Here is a 16,709-nt window from a genome sequence, read left to right as displayed (position 1 = left end):
TGTACTATTTTGTAGGCAAAGTGGTCACGTAGCAGTTAGCATAGCACTTCACAGCACCAGTGATCACCAATCGGGATTCAATTTCTGCCACTGTCTGTAAGGAGTTTGTGCGTTCTCCCTGTGACCGCGTGGGTTTCAGATGCTCCAGTTTCCTACCACATTCCTGATTGTACAGGTTAGGGTTAAGGAGTTACGGGCATGCTATGTTGATGCCAGAAGCATGGCAACATTAGTGGGCTACCCCCAGCACAACCTTGGACTGTGTTGGTCGTTAATACAAAACAATGCATTTTACAGTATGTTTTGATGTACACATGACAAATAAAGCCAATCTTTACTTGAAAATAAAACCATGACCAAAATGTACATTTGAATTGGTCTCTACGTATTGTCTGCTTGCCTGTTTAGATTCTCAGAGCTGTTTCAAAATTTTGCACCAGACATTATTAGGTGAAATAGTGCAGAGACATACCAAAGACCAATCTTGTATGTTTACCACAACACCTGGGAGATGATAATCATTGAACTGATTGTGCTGGATGAGACCGTCAGATTGTTGTGAACATTCTGCCGAGCACCTAGTTCAGCAGCACACATCTACCCATCTCACCTGGTTTTTACTGTTATGTTCACAGCCACATGTGTGTGTCCAAGACCAGAACCGCCTTCTACCAGTGCACCCAAGCTAACCAAGACTCATCTGTTTGCTTGTGTTGTGTGTGCACGGTATGGAAACTGCACTGTGGAGGATAGGAAGGTTCTGCAACAGGTTTTGAAACTGCCCAACACATCACCTGCACCAGCCTACCCACCATCAAGGTCATACATACAGAAAGGGGCAGCACCGTAGTGTAGCGGTTATCACAATGCTTTACGGTACCGGTGACCCAGGTTCAATTCCTGCCGCTGTCTGTAAGGAGTTTGTACGTTCTCCCGTGAGTGTGTGGGTTTCCGTCAGGCGCACTGGTTTCCTCCCACAGTCCAAGGACATGGTTAATTGGTCATTGTAAATTGTCCCGTGAGTAGGCTAAATTGTGAGTAGATTAAAATGAGAGATTGCTGGGTGGTGTGGCTCAAAGGCTGGAAGGGCCGATTCCTCATTGTATCTCAATAAATAAGGCCAGCAATATCATGAAGGATCCCACCCACCCTACTCTTGGACTGTTTGTCCCACTCCCATCAGGGACGAGGCTACATAACATCCTCACCAAGACCACCAGACTCAAAAACAGTTACTAAGTAGTTACAGTTACTAAGTAAGACTGATCAACACTTCCACTCACTTAGCCACCCTTCCACGTCCCCCACCATCACTACTTTATTATTTCATGACAGATTTCTTCCGTGGGTTAAAATTAGATGAATAACTAAGCCAAATTTGGAGTACTGTGTGCAATTCTGGCCACCTACCGTCAGCTCGGAGATGCCAATAGTGATTCTGGTCACCTACCTACAGGAAGTATATCAATGAGATTGAGAGTGTGCTGAGAAAGTTTACAAGGATGTTGTTTGGACTTGGCTCATAAAGAAAGGTTGAATACCTTAGTACTTTATTCCCTGAAGTATCTGCAATGAGAGGAGATTTGGTAGAGATATACAAAATTATGAGGGGTATAGATAGGGTAAATGCAAGCAGGCTTTTTCAACTGAGGTAGAGCTCATAGGTTAAGGATGGAAGGGGGAATATTTAAAGGGAGCCTAATGGGGAACTTCTTCACTCAAAAGGTGGTAAGAATATGGAATGTGCTGCCAGTGCAAGCAGTGGATACTGGTATGATTCAGCATTTAATAGAAGTTTGGATAAGTACATGGATGGGAGGGATATGGAGGGCTATGGCCCAGGTGCTGCTCGATGGATCTAGGTGGAAAAGCATTTCAGTGGGGGTTGAATGGGCCATATGACCCACTTCTGAGCTGTAACACTCTAAGAAATGCCAACATTTAGTTTCCAAATGATTCCTAAATTTCAACTTGCCTTTAATGGGAGCAAGAGACACTAAAATGATGGAGGAACTCAACAGGTCAGGCAGCATCTATGGAGGAGAATAAACAGCTGGCATTTTGAACCAAGATCCTTCAACAGGACAAGATCTCCAGAATCTCTCGAGTCTATGCTTTTAATGGGGACTGTTTTATATTATAATATTGTGAAGTTTCAATGACAAGTACTGGTCGTCAGTACTTCTTTGACCATGCAGGAGATGCAGTCATTAGTATCCAAAGCAAAAATCATTACAATTGTTAGTGAACTACTGTTATTTATCATTTATTTTTATGATTATGTTACAGGTCATACCCTGTGAGTCCTGGGTCATCAATCAGCAATAAAAAAGATGAAGAAGATCAATCATTGTCAACGTTGCCCAACACTGTCGAAGCAGATAATCTTTTTGACAATATCTAAACACCCTTTCTTTTTGAAATGAATGATGTACGCTGAGAATACCAAATAAACTACATGTGTTGTTTATCCTGAAATGCAGACTTTGTGAGAGGTACAGCCGGTTGTGTAATGGACACACTTGTAGACATCACCCAGTATTCACAAAAACAGCATGGGAAATGTCAATGACCTACAACATTTCTTCAATATATTATTCATCAAGAACATAGAACCTAGAACAGTATAGCACTGGACAGTCTGTGACGTTGTGCTGATCTTGATGCTGATTTATACTGCATATCCAGATGGGCTGAAGGGTCTTTTTTCTGTGCTGTAGTTCTCGGTGACTTTACGACTACATCAATATAACTCCATTCGTTTCATATTCATGTGTCTATCTCTTAAACTCTACTGAAGTGCCTGCTTCTACAACCACCTCTGGTAGCCCGTGGGCGCCACGGTAAGCACGGTGCTCTTACAGCTTGGGGCATTCCAGAGTTCAGTTCTGAAAGGAGTCTCTGTATATCCACCCTGTGAAATGTGTGGGTTTAGGGCTAATCGGGTTTGTCAGGGGTTACTGTGGCAACATGGCTCAAATGGCTAGAAGGGCCTATCCTGCGCTGTGTCGCTAAGTAAGCAAATAAACCCACTCCAGGCACCTACCACTCTCTGTTGTAAAGAAACCTTGCCAAATATCATCACCTTTAAACTTCCACCCTCGAATGTTAAAGCGTGCTGTCTGGTGTTTGACATTTCTACTCTGGAGAAAGCCTCTGATTGCTTAGCCTATCTTTCTTTCTCGTAATTATAAATACCTCTGTCAGGTCTCCCGTCAGTCGCAATGGTCTGGGGAGAGGAACGCAAGTTTGTCCAATCTTTCATTATATCTCCTACGATCTAATCCAAGTAACACACACAAAATGCTGGAGGAACTCAGCAGCTCAAGTAGCAGGATCTATGGAAATGAATAAACAGTCGACGTTTCAGGCTGGACTGGAAAGCAAAAGGGTTGAATCCAGAAAAAAAAAGGTGGAGGGAGAGGAAGGAGGAGGTGATAGCTGAGATGAGGTGAGGGAAAAGGCAGTTGGGTCGCATCCCATAAGTTTCTTCTAAAGACTTAAAGCCTTTTAAAATCTTAATATTTTTGTCAGTGATGGATACATAACTCTTAATTAACCAGCAAGTATAGTTTCTTGTTACTCACCTAAACTTTATTTATTTGTGTGTCTTATGCCTTATGAAGAAAGTTTGAGCGACCAAGGGCTTTTCACTTTGGAACGACACAAAACGAGAGGTGACTCGATAAAGTTCATAGTAAATCTATTCTCAAAGTACACCTAAGTCACCATATATTTTCAAGAAATATTGGAAATTTGGTTCGGAAAAAGAGGGAGATCTATAATAAATATAGGCAGCATGGAGTAAATGAGGTGCTCAAGGAATTTAAAGAATGTAAAAAGAATCTTAAGAAAGAAATTAGAAAAGCTATAAGAAGATATGAGGTTGCTTTGACAAGTAAGGTGAAAATAAATCCGAAGGGTTTCTACAGTTATATTAATAGCAAAAGGATAGTGAGGGATAAAATTGGTCCCTTAGAGAATCAGAGTGGACAGCTATGTGTGGAGCCGAAAGAGATGGGGGAGATTTTGAACAATTTCTTTTCTTCGGTATTCACTAAGGAGAAGGATATTGAATTGTGTAAGTTAGGGAAACAAGTAGGGAAGTTATGGAAACTATGACAATTAAAGAGGAGGAAGGACTGGCACTTTTAAGGAATATAAATGTGGATAAATCTCTGGGTCCTGACAGGATATTCCCTAGGACCTTGAGGGAAGTTGGTGTAGAAATAGCAGGGGCTCTGACAGAAATATTTCAAATGTCATTAGAAACGGGGATGGTGCCGGAGAGGATTGACATATTGCTCATGTGGTTCCATTGTTTAAAAAGGGTTCTAAGAGTAAACCTAGCAATTATAGGCCTGTCAGTTTGACGTGAGTGGTGGGTAAATTAATGGAAAGTATTCTTAGAGATGGTATATATAATTACCTGGATAGACAGGGCCTGATTAGGAATAGTCAGCATGGATTTGTGCATGGAAGGTCATGTTTGACAAATCTTATTGAATTTTTTGAAGAAGTTACGAGGAAAATTGACGAGGGTAAACAGTGGATTTGTCTATATGGACTTCAGTAAGGCCTTTGACAAGGTTCCGCACGGAAGGTTAGTTAGGAAGGTTCAATCATTAGGTATTAATATTGAAGTAGTAAAATGGATTCAACAGTGGCTGAATGGGAGATGCCAGAGAGTAGTGGTGGATAACTGTTTGTCAGGTTGGAGGCCGGTGACTAGTGGTGTGCCTCAGGGATCTGTATTGGGTCCAATGTTGTTTGTCATATACATTAATGATCTGGATTATAGGGTGGTAAATTGGATTAGTAAGTGTGCAGATGATACTAAGGTAGGTGGCATTGTGGATAATGAAGTAGGTTTTCAAAGCTTGCAGAGAGATTTAGGCCAGTTAGAAGAGTGGGCTGAAAGATGGCAGATGGTGTTTAATGTTGATAAGTGTGAGGTGCTACATTTTGGTAGGAATAATCCAAATAGGAAATACATCGTAAATGGTAGGGCATTGAAGAATGCAGTAGAACAAAGTGATCTAGGAATAATGGTGCATAGTTCCCTGAAGGTGGAATCTCATGTGGATAGGGTGGTTAAGAAAGCTTTTGGTATGCTGGCCTTTATAAATCAGAGCATTGAGTATAGGAGTTGGGATGTAATGTTAAAATTGTACAAGGCATTGGTAAGGCCGAATTTGGAGTATTGTGTACAGTTCTGGTCACCGAATTATAGGAAAGATATCAACAAAATAGAGAGAGTACAGAGAAGATTTACAAAAATGTTACCTGGGTTTCAGCACCTAAGTTACAGTGAAAGGCTGAACAAGTTAGGTCTTTATTCTTTGGAGCGTAGGAGGTTGGGGGGGACTTGATAGAGGTATTTAAAATAATGAGGGGGATAGATCGAGTTGACGTGGATAGGCTTTTTCCATTGAAAGTAGGGGAGATTCAAACAAGAGGACATGATTTGAGAGTTAGGGGGCAAAAGTTTAATGGTAGCACGAGGGGGAATTTCTTTACTCAGAGAGTGGTAGCTGTGTGGAATGAGCTTCCAGTAGAAGTGGTAGAGGCAGGTTCGGTATTGTCAATTAAAGTAAAATTGGATAGGTATATGGACAGGAAAGGAATGGAGGGTTATGGGCTGAGTGTGGGCCAGTGGGACTAGGTGAGTGTAAGCATCGGCACGGACTAGAAGGATCGAGATGGCCTGTTTCCGTGCTGTAATTGTTATATGGTTATATATATAACCCTGAGATTCGTTTTCTTGCGGGCATATGCAATAAATCCAAGAACCAGAATAGAATCGATGACAGACCACACCCAACAAGATGGACAAACAACCAACGTGCAAAAGACAACAAATTGTGCAAGTACAAAAGAGAAAAAATGATGATAAATAAATAAGCAATACATTTTGACAACACTGGATGAAATGTACTTGAAGTGAGTCCATAGGTTTTAGGCAAGTGAAGTTGAGTGAAGTTATCCCCACTGGTTCAAGAGCCTAATGGTTGAGGGGTAATAATTGTTACTGAACCTGGTAGTGTGACTCCTGAGGCTCTTCATGATGGCAGCACCAAGAAGAGAGCACGTCCTGGCTGGTGGGGGTCCCTGATGATGGAGGATGCCTTCCTGTGACAGTGCTCTGTGTAGAGGTGCTCAGTGGTGGGGAGGGCTTTGCCCATGATGGACTGGGTCGTATCCACTACTTTTTGCAGGATTTTCCATTCAAGGGCATTGGTGTTTCCGTACCAGGCTGTGATGCAGCCAGCCAATTTACTCTCCACCACACATCTATAGAAGTTTATCAAAGTATTAGATGTCATGCCAAACCTTTGTAAACTTCAAAGGAAGTGGAGGCGATTCTGTGCTTCCTTTGTAATTGCTGGACCCAGGACAAGTCCTCTGAAATGATAACACTGAGGAATTTACTGACTCTCACCACCTTTAATCTCACAATGAGGACTGGCTCTTGAATCCCTACTTTCCTCCTCTTGAAATTAATAATCAGCTCCAAGTCTTGCTGACATTGAGTGAGAGGTTGTCGTCGTGGCACCACTCAGCCAGGTTTACGATCTCCCTCCCAGGTGCTGATTCGTCACCACCTTTGATTTGGCCAATGACAGTGATGTCATCAGCAAAGTTGAAAATGGCATTGGAGCTGTGCTTAGCCACACAGTCGTAAGTATGAAGCGAGCAGAGCAGGGGGCCAAGGGCACATCCTTGTGCCGCACCCGTGCTGATGGAGATTGTGGAAGAGATGTTGTTGCCAATGCAAACTGATTGTTGTCTGCAAGTGAGGATATTGAAAATCCAATTATACAAGGAGGTATTGAGACCACAGTCTTGAAGCTTATTGATTAGTTTTGAGGGGATGATGTCGATAACGAGCATCCTGATGTATAGATCTTTGCTGTTCGGATATTGCAGGGTTGAGTGAAGAGCCAATGAAATGACATCTGCTGTAGACCTGTTGAGCTGGTAGGCAGATTGGAGCAGATCCAAGTCGTTTCTCAGGGCAGTAGTTGACGTGTTTCATCATCTACCTCTCAAAACACTTCATCACAGTGGATATAAGTGCTAATGGATGATATCATTGAGGCAGGTTACCGTGTTCTTCTTAATCACGGTATGATTGCGGCCAGCTTGAAGCTGGTGGGCACCCCAGACTGCTGAAGCATCCGATGAAAGATATCAGTGAACACACCACTCAGTTGATCAGCACGGGTCTTTGTTTATCGGGCAGGTAATCCGCCTGGGCTGGATACTTTTCGTGGGTTCACCCTCCTGAAGGCTGCTTGCACGACAGCCTCAGAGACTGAAATCACAGGATCATCAGGGACTGTGGGAGTTAGTGATGGTTCCTCCATGTTTTGACGGTCAAAGGCAGCATAGAAGGCATTGAGCTCAACTGGAAGTGAAGCCCTGTTGTCACCTATGTCACTTGATTTTACGTTAGAGGAGGTGATAGCATTCAAGCCCTGCCATAACTGTCGAGCATCCTCCGTTGATTCAAGTTTTGTCTGGAATTGCCACTTCGCTGGTGAGATGGCTTTCCGGAGATCGTACCTTGACCTCCTGTAACTTTCTTGGTCACTAGGCCTGAATGTCTCTGATCTGGCCTGCAGCAGATTGCAGATCCATCCAGCGCTTCCGGTTGAGGAAGACTGAATGATTTTGTGGGGACACACTTGTCTACAACTGTTTTAATGAATTCCATGATGACCATGGTGTATTCATTCAAATGCACAGATGAATCCTTGAACATGGTCGAACCCACGACTCGAAGTAATCCCATAGCCGCCCCTCTGGATCCTTCAACCACCTCTTTGTTGTCCTAATTTCTGGAGCTCTGCTCTTTAGTTTCTGCCTGCATGCAGGTAGGAGAAGGACAGCTATATTATCAGAATCACAATCACAAATACCCATAATGTACCTGCCTCTACCATCTACCCTGGCAGCACGTTCCATGCACCCACCACTCTGTGTAAAAAAACCACTTACCTTTAATATCCCCCGATACTTTGCTCCAATTCCCTTAAAATTATGTCCCCTCATATTAGTCGATTCCCCCTGGGAAAAAGGAGCTGGGCAGCCACTCAATTCATGCCTCTCATCATCTTGTATTGTATAAGAGAAGCAAATGAATGGCGGAAAAATGGAGGGTTTGCATTTGGGCCCTTATCTAAAAAAAGATTTGCCAGCGTTATAGATGTCCAGAGGAGGTGCATGAGAATAATCTCAGGAATGAAAGGGTTAATATACGAGGAGCCTTTGACAGACCCAGACCTGTACTCACTGGAGCTTAGAAGAATGAGGGGGGCCTCACTGAAACTATCAAATATTAAAAATCCTAGAAAAATGGACGGAGAGGATATTATCAATAGTGGGAGAGTTCAGGACCAGATGGCACAGCCTCAAATTAAAAGGATGGTCCTTCAGAACAGCAATAAGAAGGAATTTCTTGAGCCAGAGGGTGGTGAATCTGTAGAATTCATTGCCACAGGCGGCTGAGGAGACTAAGTCACTGAGTATAATTAAAATGGAGGTTGATAGGTTCTTGATTAGTAAGTAAGGATGCAAAGGTCACAGGGAGAACACAGGAGAATGGGGCTGAAAGGGAAGGTAAATCAGCTATGAGCTATCAGCTATGGCAGAGCAGACTTGATGGGCTGAATGGCATAATTCTGGTTTTATAGAAACATAGATAACATACAGCACAATACTGGCCCTTCGGCCCACAAAGGAACATGTCCCTACCTTAGAACTACCTAGGCTTTACCCATAGCCCTCTATTCCTCTAAGCTCCTGATGCACCATCAATAACTCTCGGAGACTGGAAGTGAATGATAGGCTTTTATTAGCAGCAAAAGGGAGCACGACATCTCGAAGACTGAGGGAAGAGCAGTGCCCCAATTGCCCTTACACAGAGGTCTGTGGGAGGAGCCACAGGAGCAGTCATCAGAGGGGTGTGTCCAGACAGGTCTACATAGTTTACCACAGCTCCGTGTGGCCATCCAGGAATCTCTTAAAAGACCCTATCATTTCCGCCGCTGGCAGCCCATTCCACACACCCACCACTCTCTGCGTATAAAACGTAACCCTGACTTCTCTGTACCTACTTCCAAGCACCTTAAAACTATGCCCTCTCATGCTAACCATTTCAGCCCTGGGAAAAGGCCTCTGACTATCCACACAATCAATGCCTCTCATTATCTTGTACACCTCTATCAAGTCATCTCTCATCCTCCGTTGCTCCAAGGAAAAAAGGCTGAGTTCACTCAACCTATTCTCATAAGGCATGCTCCCCAATTCAGGCAACATCCTTGTAAATCTCCTCTGCACCCTTTCTATGGTTTCCACATCCTTCCTGTAGTGAGGCGACCAGAACTGAGCACAGTACTCCAAGTGGTGTCTGACCAGGGTCCTAAATAGCTGCAACATTACCTCTCAGCTCTTAAACTCAATCCCACGATTGATGAAGGCCAGTGCACTGTATGCACAGAGTCAACCTGCATAGCAGCTTTGAGAGTACTATGGACTCGGACCCCAAGATCCCTCTGATCCTCCACACTGCCAAGAGTCTTACCATTAATACTATATTCTGCCATCGTATTTGACCTACCAAAATGAACCACCTCACAATTATCTGGGTTGAACTCCATCTGCCACTTCTCAGCCCAGTTTTGCATCCTGTCAATGTCCTGTTATAACTTCTGACAGCCCTCCACACTATCCACAACACCCCCAACCTTTGTGTCATCAGCAAATTTACTAACCCATCCCTCCACTTCCTCATCCACATCATTTATAAAAATCACTAAGAGTAGGGGTCCCAGAACAGATCCCTGAGGCACACCACTGGTCACCGGCCTCCATGCAGAATATGACCCGTCTACAACCACTCTTTGCCTTCTGTGGGCTAGCCAGTTCTGGATCCACAAAGCAATGTCCCCTTGGATCCCATGCCTCCTTATTTTCTCAGTAAGCCTTGCATGGGGTACCTCATCAAATGCCTTGCTGAAATCCATATACACTACATCTATGGTTCTACCTTTATCAATGTGTTTAGTCACATCCTCAAAAAATTCAACCAGGCTCGTAAGGCACGACCTGCCTTTGATAAAGCCATGCTGACTACTCCTAATCATATTATGCCTCTCCAAATGTTCATAAATCCTGCCCCTCAGAATCTTCTCCATCAACTTACCAACCACTGAAGTAAGACTCACTGGTCTATAATTTCCTGGGCTATCTCTACTCCCTTTCTTGAATAAGGGAACAACATCTGCAACCCTTCAATCCTCCGGAACCTCTCTCATCCCCATTGGTGATGCAAAGATCATCGCCAGCGGCTCAGCAGTCTCCTTCCTCGCTTCCCACAGTAGCCTGGAGTACGTACCATCCGTTCCCTGTGACTTATCCAACTCGATTTTTTCCAAAAGCTCCAGCTTTCTTAATATCTACATTCTTCAACTTTTCACTCCACTGCAAGCCATCCCTACAATCACCAAGATCCTTTTCTGTAGTGAATACTGAAACAAAGTACTCATTAAGTACCTCCGCTATCTTCTCCAGTTCCATACACAGTTTTCCATTGTCACACTGGATTGGTCCTATTCTCTCACATCTTATCCTCTTGCTCTTCACATACTTGTAGAATGCCTTGGGGTTTCCTTATTCCTGTCCACCAAGGCCTTCACATGGCCCCTTCTGGCTCTCCTAATTTCATTCTTAAGCTCCTTCCTGCTAGCCATACAATCTTCTAGATTTATATCATTACCTAGTTTTTTGAACTTTTCATACGCTCTTCTTTTCGTCTTGACTAGATTTACAACAGCCTTTGTGCACCATGGATCTTGTACCGTACCTTCCTTTCCGTGTCTCATTGGAACGTACCTACTTAGAACCCCACACAAATATCCCCTGAACATTTGCCACATTTCTTCCGTACATTTCCCTGAGAACATCTGTATCCAATTTATGCTTCCACGTTCCTGCCTGATAGTCTCATAGTTCCCCTTACTCCAATTAAACGTTTCCCTAACTTGTCTGTTCCTATCCCTCTCCAATGGTATGGTAAAGGAGATAGAATTGTGATCACCATCTCCAAAATGCTCTCCCACTGAGAGACCTGACCAGGTTCATTTCCCAATACCAGATCAAGTACAGCCTCTCCTCTTGTAGGCTTATCTACAAATTGTGTCAAGAAACCTTCCTGAACACACCTAACAAACTCCACCCCATCTAAACCCCTCACTCTAGGGAGGTGCCACTCAATATTTGGGAAATTAATATCTCCCACCACAACAACCCTGCTATTATTACTCCTTTCCAGAATCTGTCTCCCTATCTGCTCTTCGGTGTCCCTGTTACTATTGGATGGTCTATAAAAAACACCCAGTAGAGTTATTGACCCCTTCCTATTCCTAACTTCCAGCCACAGAGACTCCATAGACAACCCCTCCATGACTTCCTCCTTTTCTGCAGCCATGACACTATCTCTGATCAACAGTGCCACTCCCCCACCTCTTTTGCCTCCCTCCCTATCCTTTCTGAAACATCTAAAGCTTGGCACTTGAAGTAGCCATTCCTGCCCCTGCACCATCCAAGTCTCTGTAATGGTCATAACATCATAGCTCCAAGTGCTGATCCACGCTCTAAGCTCATCCGCTTTATTCATGATACTCCTCGCATTAAAATAGACACATCTCAAACCATCGGACTGAGCACGTCCCTTCTCTATCACCTGCCTATCCTCCCTTTCACACTGTCTCCAAACTTTCTGTATTTGTGAGCCAACCTCCCTTTCCTCCGTCATTTCAGTTCGGTTCCCACCCCTCAGCAATTCTAGTTTAAACTCTCCCCAGTAGCCTTTGCAAACCTTCCCACCAGGATATTGGTCCCCCTCGGATTCAAGTGCAACTCGTCCTTTTTGTACAGGTCACACCTGCCCCAGTAGAGGTCCCAATGATCCAGAAATCTGAATCCCTGCCCCCTGCTCCAATCCCTCAGCCACACATTTATCCTCCACCTCATTCTATTCCTATACTCACTGTCACGTGGCACAGGCAGTAATCCAGAGGTGACTACCTTTGTGGTCCTGCTCCTCAGCATCTTTCCTAACTTCCTGTAGTCTATTTTCAGGACCTCTTCCCTTTTCATACTTATGTCATTGGTACCAATATGCACCACAACCGCTGGCTGTTCTCCTTCCCACTTCAAGATATCGTGAATGCGATCAGAACATCCCGAACCCTGGCATCTGGGAGGCAAACTACCATCCGTGTTTCTTTCCTGCGTCCACAGAATCATCCATCTGACCCGCTAACTATAGAATCCCCTATCACTGCTGCCATCCTCTTCCTTTCCCTACCCTTCTGAGCCACAGGATTAGACTCAGTGCCAGAGGCGCGACCACTGTTGCTTCCCCCAGGAAGGCTGTTCCCCCCCCCCCGCAACAGTACTCAAGCAGGAATGCTTATTGTTAAGGGGGCAGCCACAGGGGTACTCTCTAGTACCTGCTTCTTGCCCTTCCCTCTCCTGTCTGTTACCCACTTCTCTGTCTCCTGTGGTCCCGGGGTGACTACCTGCCTATAGCTCCTCTCTATCACCTCCTCACTCTCCCTGACCAGACGAAGGTCATCGAGCTGCATCTCCAGTTCCCTAACGTGGTCTCTAAGGAACTGCAGCTCGACGCACCTGGTGCAGATGTGGTCATCCGGGAGACTGGGAGTCTCCAGGACTTCCCACATCTGACACCGAGCACAGAAAACCGGCCTCACACACATACTCCCTTTTTATTTCAAACAGATAACCTACCTCGCCTCGACCCTTTATCGCCGAAGCCCCACTGAGCCAAAGCCTTCCTACTCTGTCTCCCTCTACTCCATCGCCTGCTCCTCTGATGACCGCTCTGTATGTCTGTCTTCCTTTTAAACTCTTCCCGCTGTTCTCACTGGCCGACCTCCACGCGCTTGTGCAGTCGTGCCCTGTTCAAACTGCTGACGAAATAATTTATGTCTTATGATCTTATGAGTTCCTCCACTAGTTTGCTTTGGTGGAAGATCAGCCTGATCATAATGCTGAAGCAAGATGGATGGACCAAGGGGGGTCGTTACATTACATAATCATTTACTGTAAAAGTATGGCATAGGAGATACTTATATGTACTATCGATGTACAGTGGGGAGCATTCTAACTGGCTGCATCACCACCTTGGATGGAGCCTCCAATGCACAGCATCGCAAGAGGGTTGTAGACTCTGCCAGCTCCATCATGGGCACAACCCTCCCCACCAATGAGGAGGTCTTCTAAAGAAGTGGTCCCCAAAGCATGTGCTACCGGGCCACGAGGAAATTATATGATTTGGCGATATGAAACAATATGAGTCAGCTGCACCTTTCCTTATTCCCTGTCACGCCCACTGTTGAACTTGAACGCACGCGAGGTCATCAGTCGCCTAAACGCAGTGATACCCTAGCGCAGGGATCACTGGTTGGCCTCGGGTAACCGGCCGCCTCGCGCAGCCGGCGAGAAATGTCGTTGCTACTGGCCTGGGATGCGGACAGATGGGCGCCACCACTAAACCTGTTTAGCACACCAAATGTTCGTGGGGAACCCGGTGCTAAAATATTCGCAGACAACCTAATTAGGACTCGGGATTTCATAAGCAGCAGAGCAGCTACCTCGCTGTGATCTACTGAAAGCCATCCCTCGAGCCAAACTTTTGTTGGCTGCTCTCTCCAGACTGCAGCTGCCGCGGCCCCGGTACGGGGACCTCCGGCCCTTACCTTGTCCTCTCACTGGTGCAATGATTTTATATGTTCATACACGGTAAATATGCGCTGTGTGTTTAATATCCAAACATTACTTAAAATGTTATGATGCTATTGACTTATAAGTCAGTTATAATTGACTTATCACTATATTCATGCGAGGAAAATATGCGCTGTGTGTTTAATATTAAATTCATTAGATAAACCCTTTAAGAAACGAAATTGAGTGTATTAGCCACTTATAAGTGACTCATAGTTGACTTATCACCTATACTCCGGTCGTGATTACCACCCCCACCGCACCACCTCCCCCTCCCCCCCGATTGGCCAGTCCGCAAGAATATTGTCAATATTAAACCAGTCCGCGGTGCAAAAAAGGTTGGTGACCCCTGTTCTAAAGGTGATGCCTCAAGAAGACATCCATCACCAAGGGGCATTGCCATCTGGGACGTCCCCTTCTCATTATTACCAACAGGGAGGAGGTATAGGCACCTGAACACTCAAACTAAATGATTTAGGAGCAGTTTCTTCCCCTCCATCATCAGATTTATGAATTGTTCATGAACACTATCTTGTTATTAATTTTTGTGATATTTATTTTGTGTAATATATAATGATTTTATGTCTTTGCTTTGTACTGCTGCCACAAAACAACAAACTTCGCATCATATTAGACACCATATTAAACCTGGTTCTGATATCCTTGGAACATAGAAGATTGAGAGGAGATTTGATAGAGGTATACAAAATTATGAGGGGTAAATGTAAGCAGGCTTTTCCACTGTGGTTGAGTGAGACTACGACTGAAGGTGATGGTTAAGGGTGAAAGATGAAAAGTTTAAGTGGAACATGAGGGAAACTTCTTTACTCAGAGAGTCAGGTAAGTGTGGAACGAGCGCAAGTGGTGCATGAGAGCTCAATGTCAACGTTTAAGAGAAGTTTGGATAGGTACATGCATGGAAGGGGTATGGAAAGCTGTGGTCCTGGTGCAGTTTGATGGGAGAAGGCAGTTTAAATTGTTTGGCATGGACTAGATGGGTCAAAGTCCTGATTCTGTGCTGTATTTTTCTATGACTGATTTAGTGTATTTTTAAAAATATTATGGATTTCTACAGAGAAGTTCCTTGCTTATTCATACTTCAAACAGCCTAAGGCTGCATTTAATTCAGAAGTGCAAGTAGCAGAGGTATTTTCTATCTTCAACCATTTGATGTAAGGTCTGTAAATTATATGTACATATGATCATTTGCAGCCGTAAAATTTCACAGGAATCTGTTCAGGTTTTCTTTCCATTTCTTTGAAGAATGCTAATCTGGAAGCTGTCACTTCTAATGCATTAAAAGCTGGAGTGGACTTCAGCTCTCTGCCAAGATAACCAGTGCAAAGGGAATGGAGCAATGAAGAGAGTCTAAAGTAAATTATGAGTAGCAGAAAGAATTTTTTATGGAAGTTGTATGCAGTAAATGTCAGCTACTCCGGCCTTAGGATCACGGATGTTTAATTACAACTCAAAACAGGTTAGCTATAACTCATTGATAAGACTACTTTCGGAATACTTTATGTACAATTTGCATTGCTTGCTGCAACCATTAAATGAAAATTAATCAATATAAGAGCGGCCTTAGAAAATACCAAACTTCAAAGATCAAAGTAAGTTTATTATGAGAGTACATATATGTCACCATGTACAACCCTGAGTTTCATTTGTTATTTATTAAGAACAGGCCCTCCAGTCTTTTGAGCTGTGCCACCCAGAAGCCCCCAATTTAACACTAGACTAAACACGGGCCAATTTACAATGATGAATTAACCTACCAACTGGTACGTCTTTGGACTGTGGAAGGAAACTGGAGCACCCGGAGGAAACCCACATGATCACAGAGAAAATGTACAAACTCCTTACAGACAACAGTGGGAATTGAACCCGGGCCTCTGGTACTGTGAAGCATTGTGCTCACCACCACACTACTGTGCTGTCCATTTTCTTGCGGGCACACACATTAATTCCAAGGAACACGATCAAATCAATGAAAGACCACACCCAACAGGATGGACAACCATCTGTGCAAATAGAAAGAAAAAAAAGAAGTAATCATAATAAATAAATAAGTAATAAATATTGAGAACATGATGAAAAGTCCTTGCAAATGAAGTTATCCCCGCTTCGAGAAAAAGATGATGGAATGGGGTTTATTTTCAGAGAGAAGATTTAATGCTGCCCTTGAACTTGCTGAAAGAAGTTCTTTCTTTAGGATAGATTTTAGGATCGTTTTTTCCCCATTTACAACCATATGATAGGCCAAACAAATGCAACAAGTGTGTGGTGTGCAGTTATACCTAGGCTTCAGAATCAGCCACCCTCTCTGCTCCCACATGGGTAGATGGCACAAGGGGGCAAGTGTAGGACATGTTGAGAGATCTTCTGACAGCCATAGGACCACAAAGACAGACGTTGGATTTCAATCTACCAGCACCACCACTGCCCTCCTTTTATTGAGCTTGAGAAAGCATACATTGTTATATTAACACACACACACACAATGCTGGAGGAATGTGGCTGCTTAGGCAGCATCTATGGAAAGGAATAAACCATCGATGTTTCATGCCAAGACCCTTCATCAGGACTGAGATCACAGTTATTAAATGATGTTGATTTTTTACTAAGGTCTTCAATGACCAGTGACAAAGTCTATGTCAAGACAATGTTGCACTCTCCTAAATGAACTCTATGAGTTCCTTGTCACATTTCCAATGTTTTCAGACACAGGAGTTACCTAAAGTGGTTCTTATGTTCATAGAAGTACAAATTAGAGTCAGGGAACTGCAGGACCATCTTTGAGACGTCCATAATGGGGAGGATTATTTTATTTATTTAGAGATACAGAATGGGAACAGGTCCTTCTAGCCCAATAAGCCATGTGAGCAATTAAC

General features: G+C 43.9%; 1 protein-coding gene across 3 annotated transcripts in view; it reads left to right on the top strand.

Annotated features, from left to right (window-relative positions):
- xrcc4 (X-ray repair complementing defective repair in Chinese hamster cells 4) overlaps window positions 1-2,478 on the top strand; it is a 375,216-nt gene extending 372,738 nt beyond the window's left edge. For all 3 annotated transcript variants that reach the window (XM_073067077.1, XM_073067085.1, XM_073067068.1), the window contains one exon: window positions 2,290-2,478. In XM_073067077.1, coding sequence (XP_072923178.1) covers window positions 2,290-2,404 — 115 coding nt within the window. In that variant the 3' untranslated portion in view covers window positions 2,405-2,478. The remainder of the gene's footprint in view (window positions 1-2,289) is intronic.
- Window positions 2,479-16,709: the final 14,231 nt, after the last annotated feature.

Source organism: Hemitrygon akajei, chromosome 2, assembly GCF_048418815.1.
Source record: "Hemitrygon akajei chromosome 2, sHemAka1.3, whole genome shotgun sequence".
NCBI classification, from domain to species: Eukaryota; Metazoa; Chordata; class Chondrichthyes; order Myliobatiformes; family Dasyatidae; genus Hemitrygon; species Hemitrygon akajei.
This window is presented reverse-complemented; position numbering and strand designations above follow the sequence as displayed.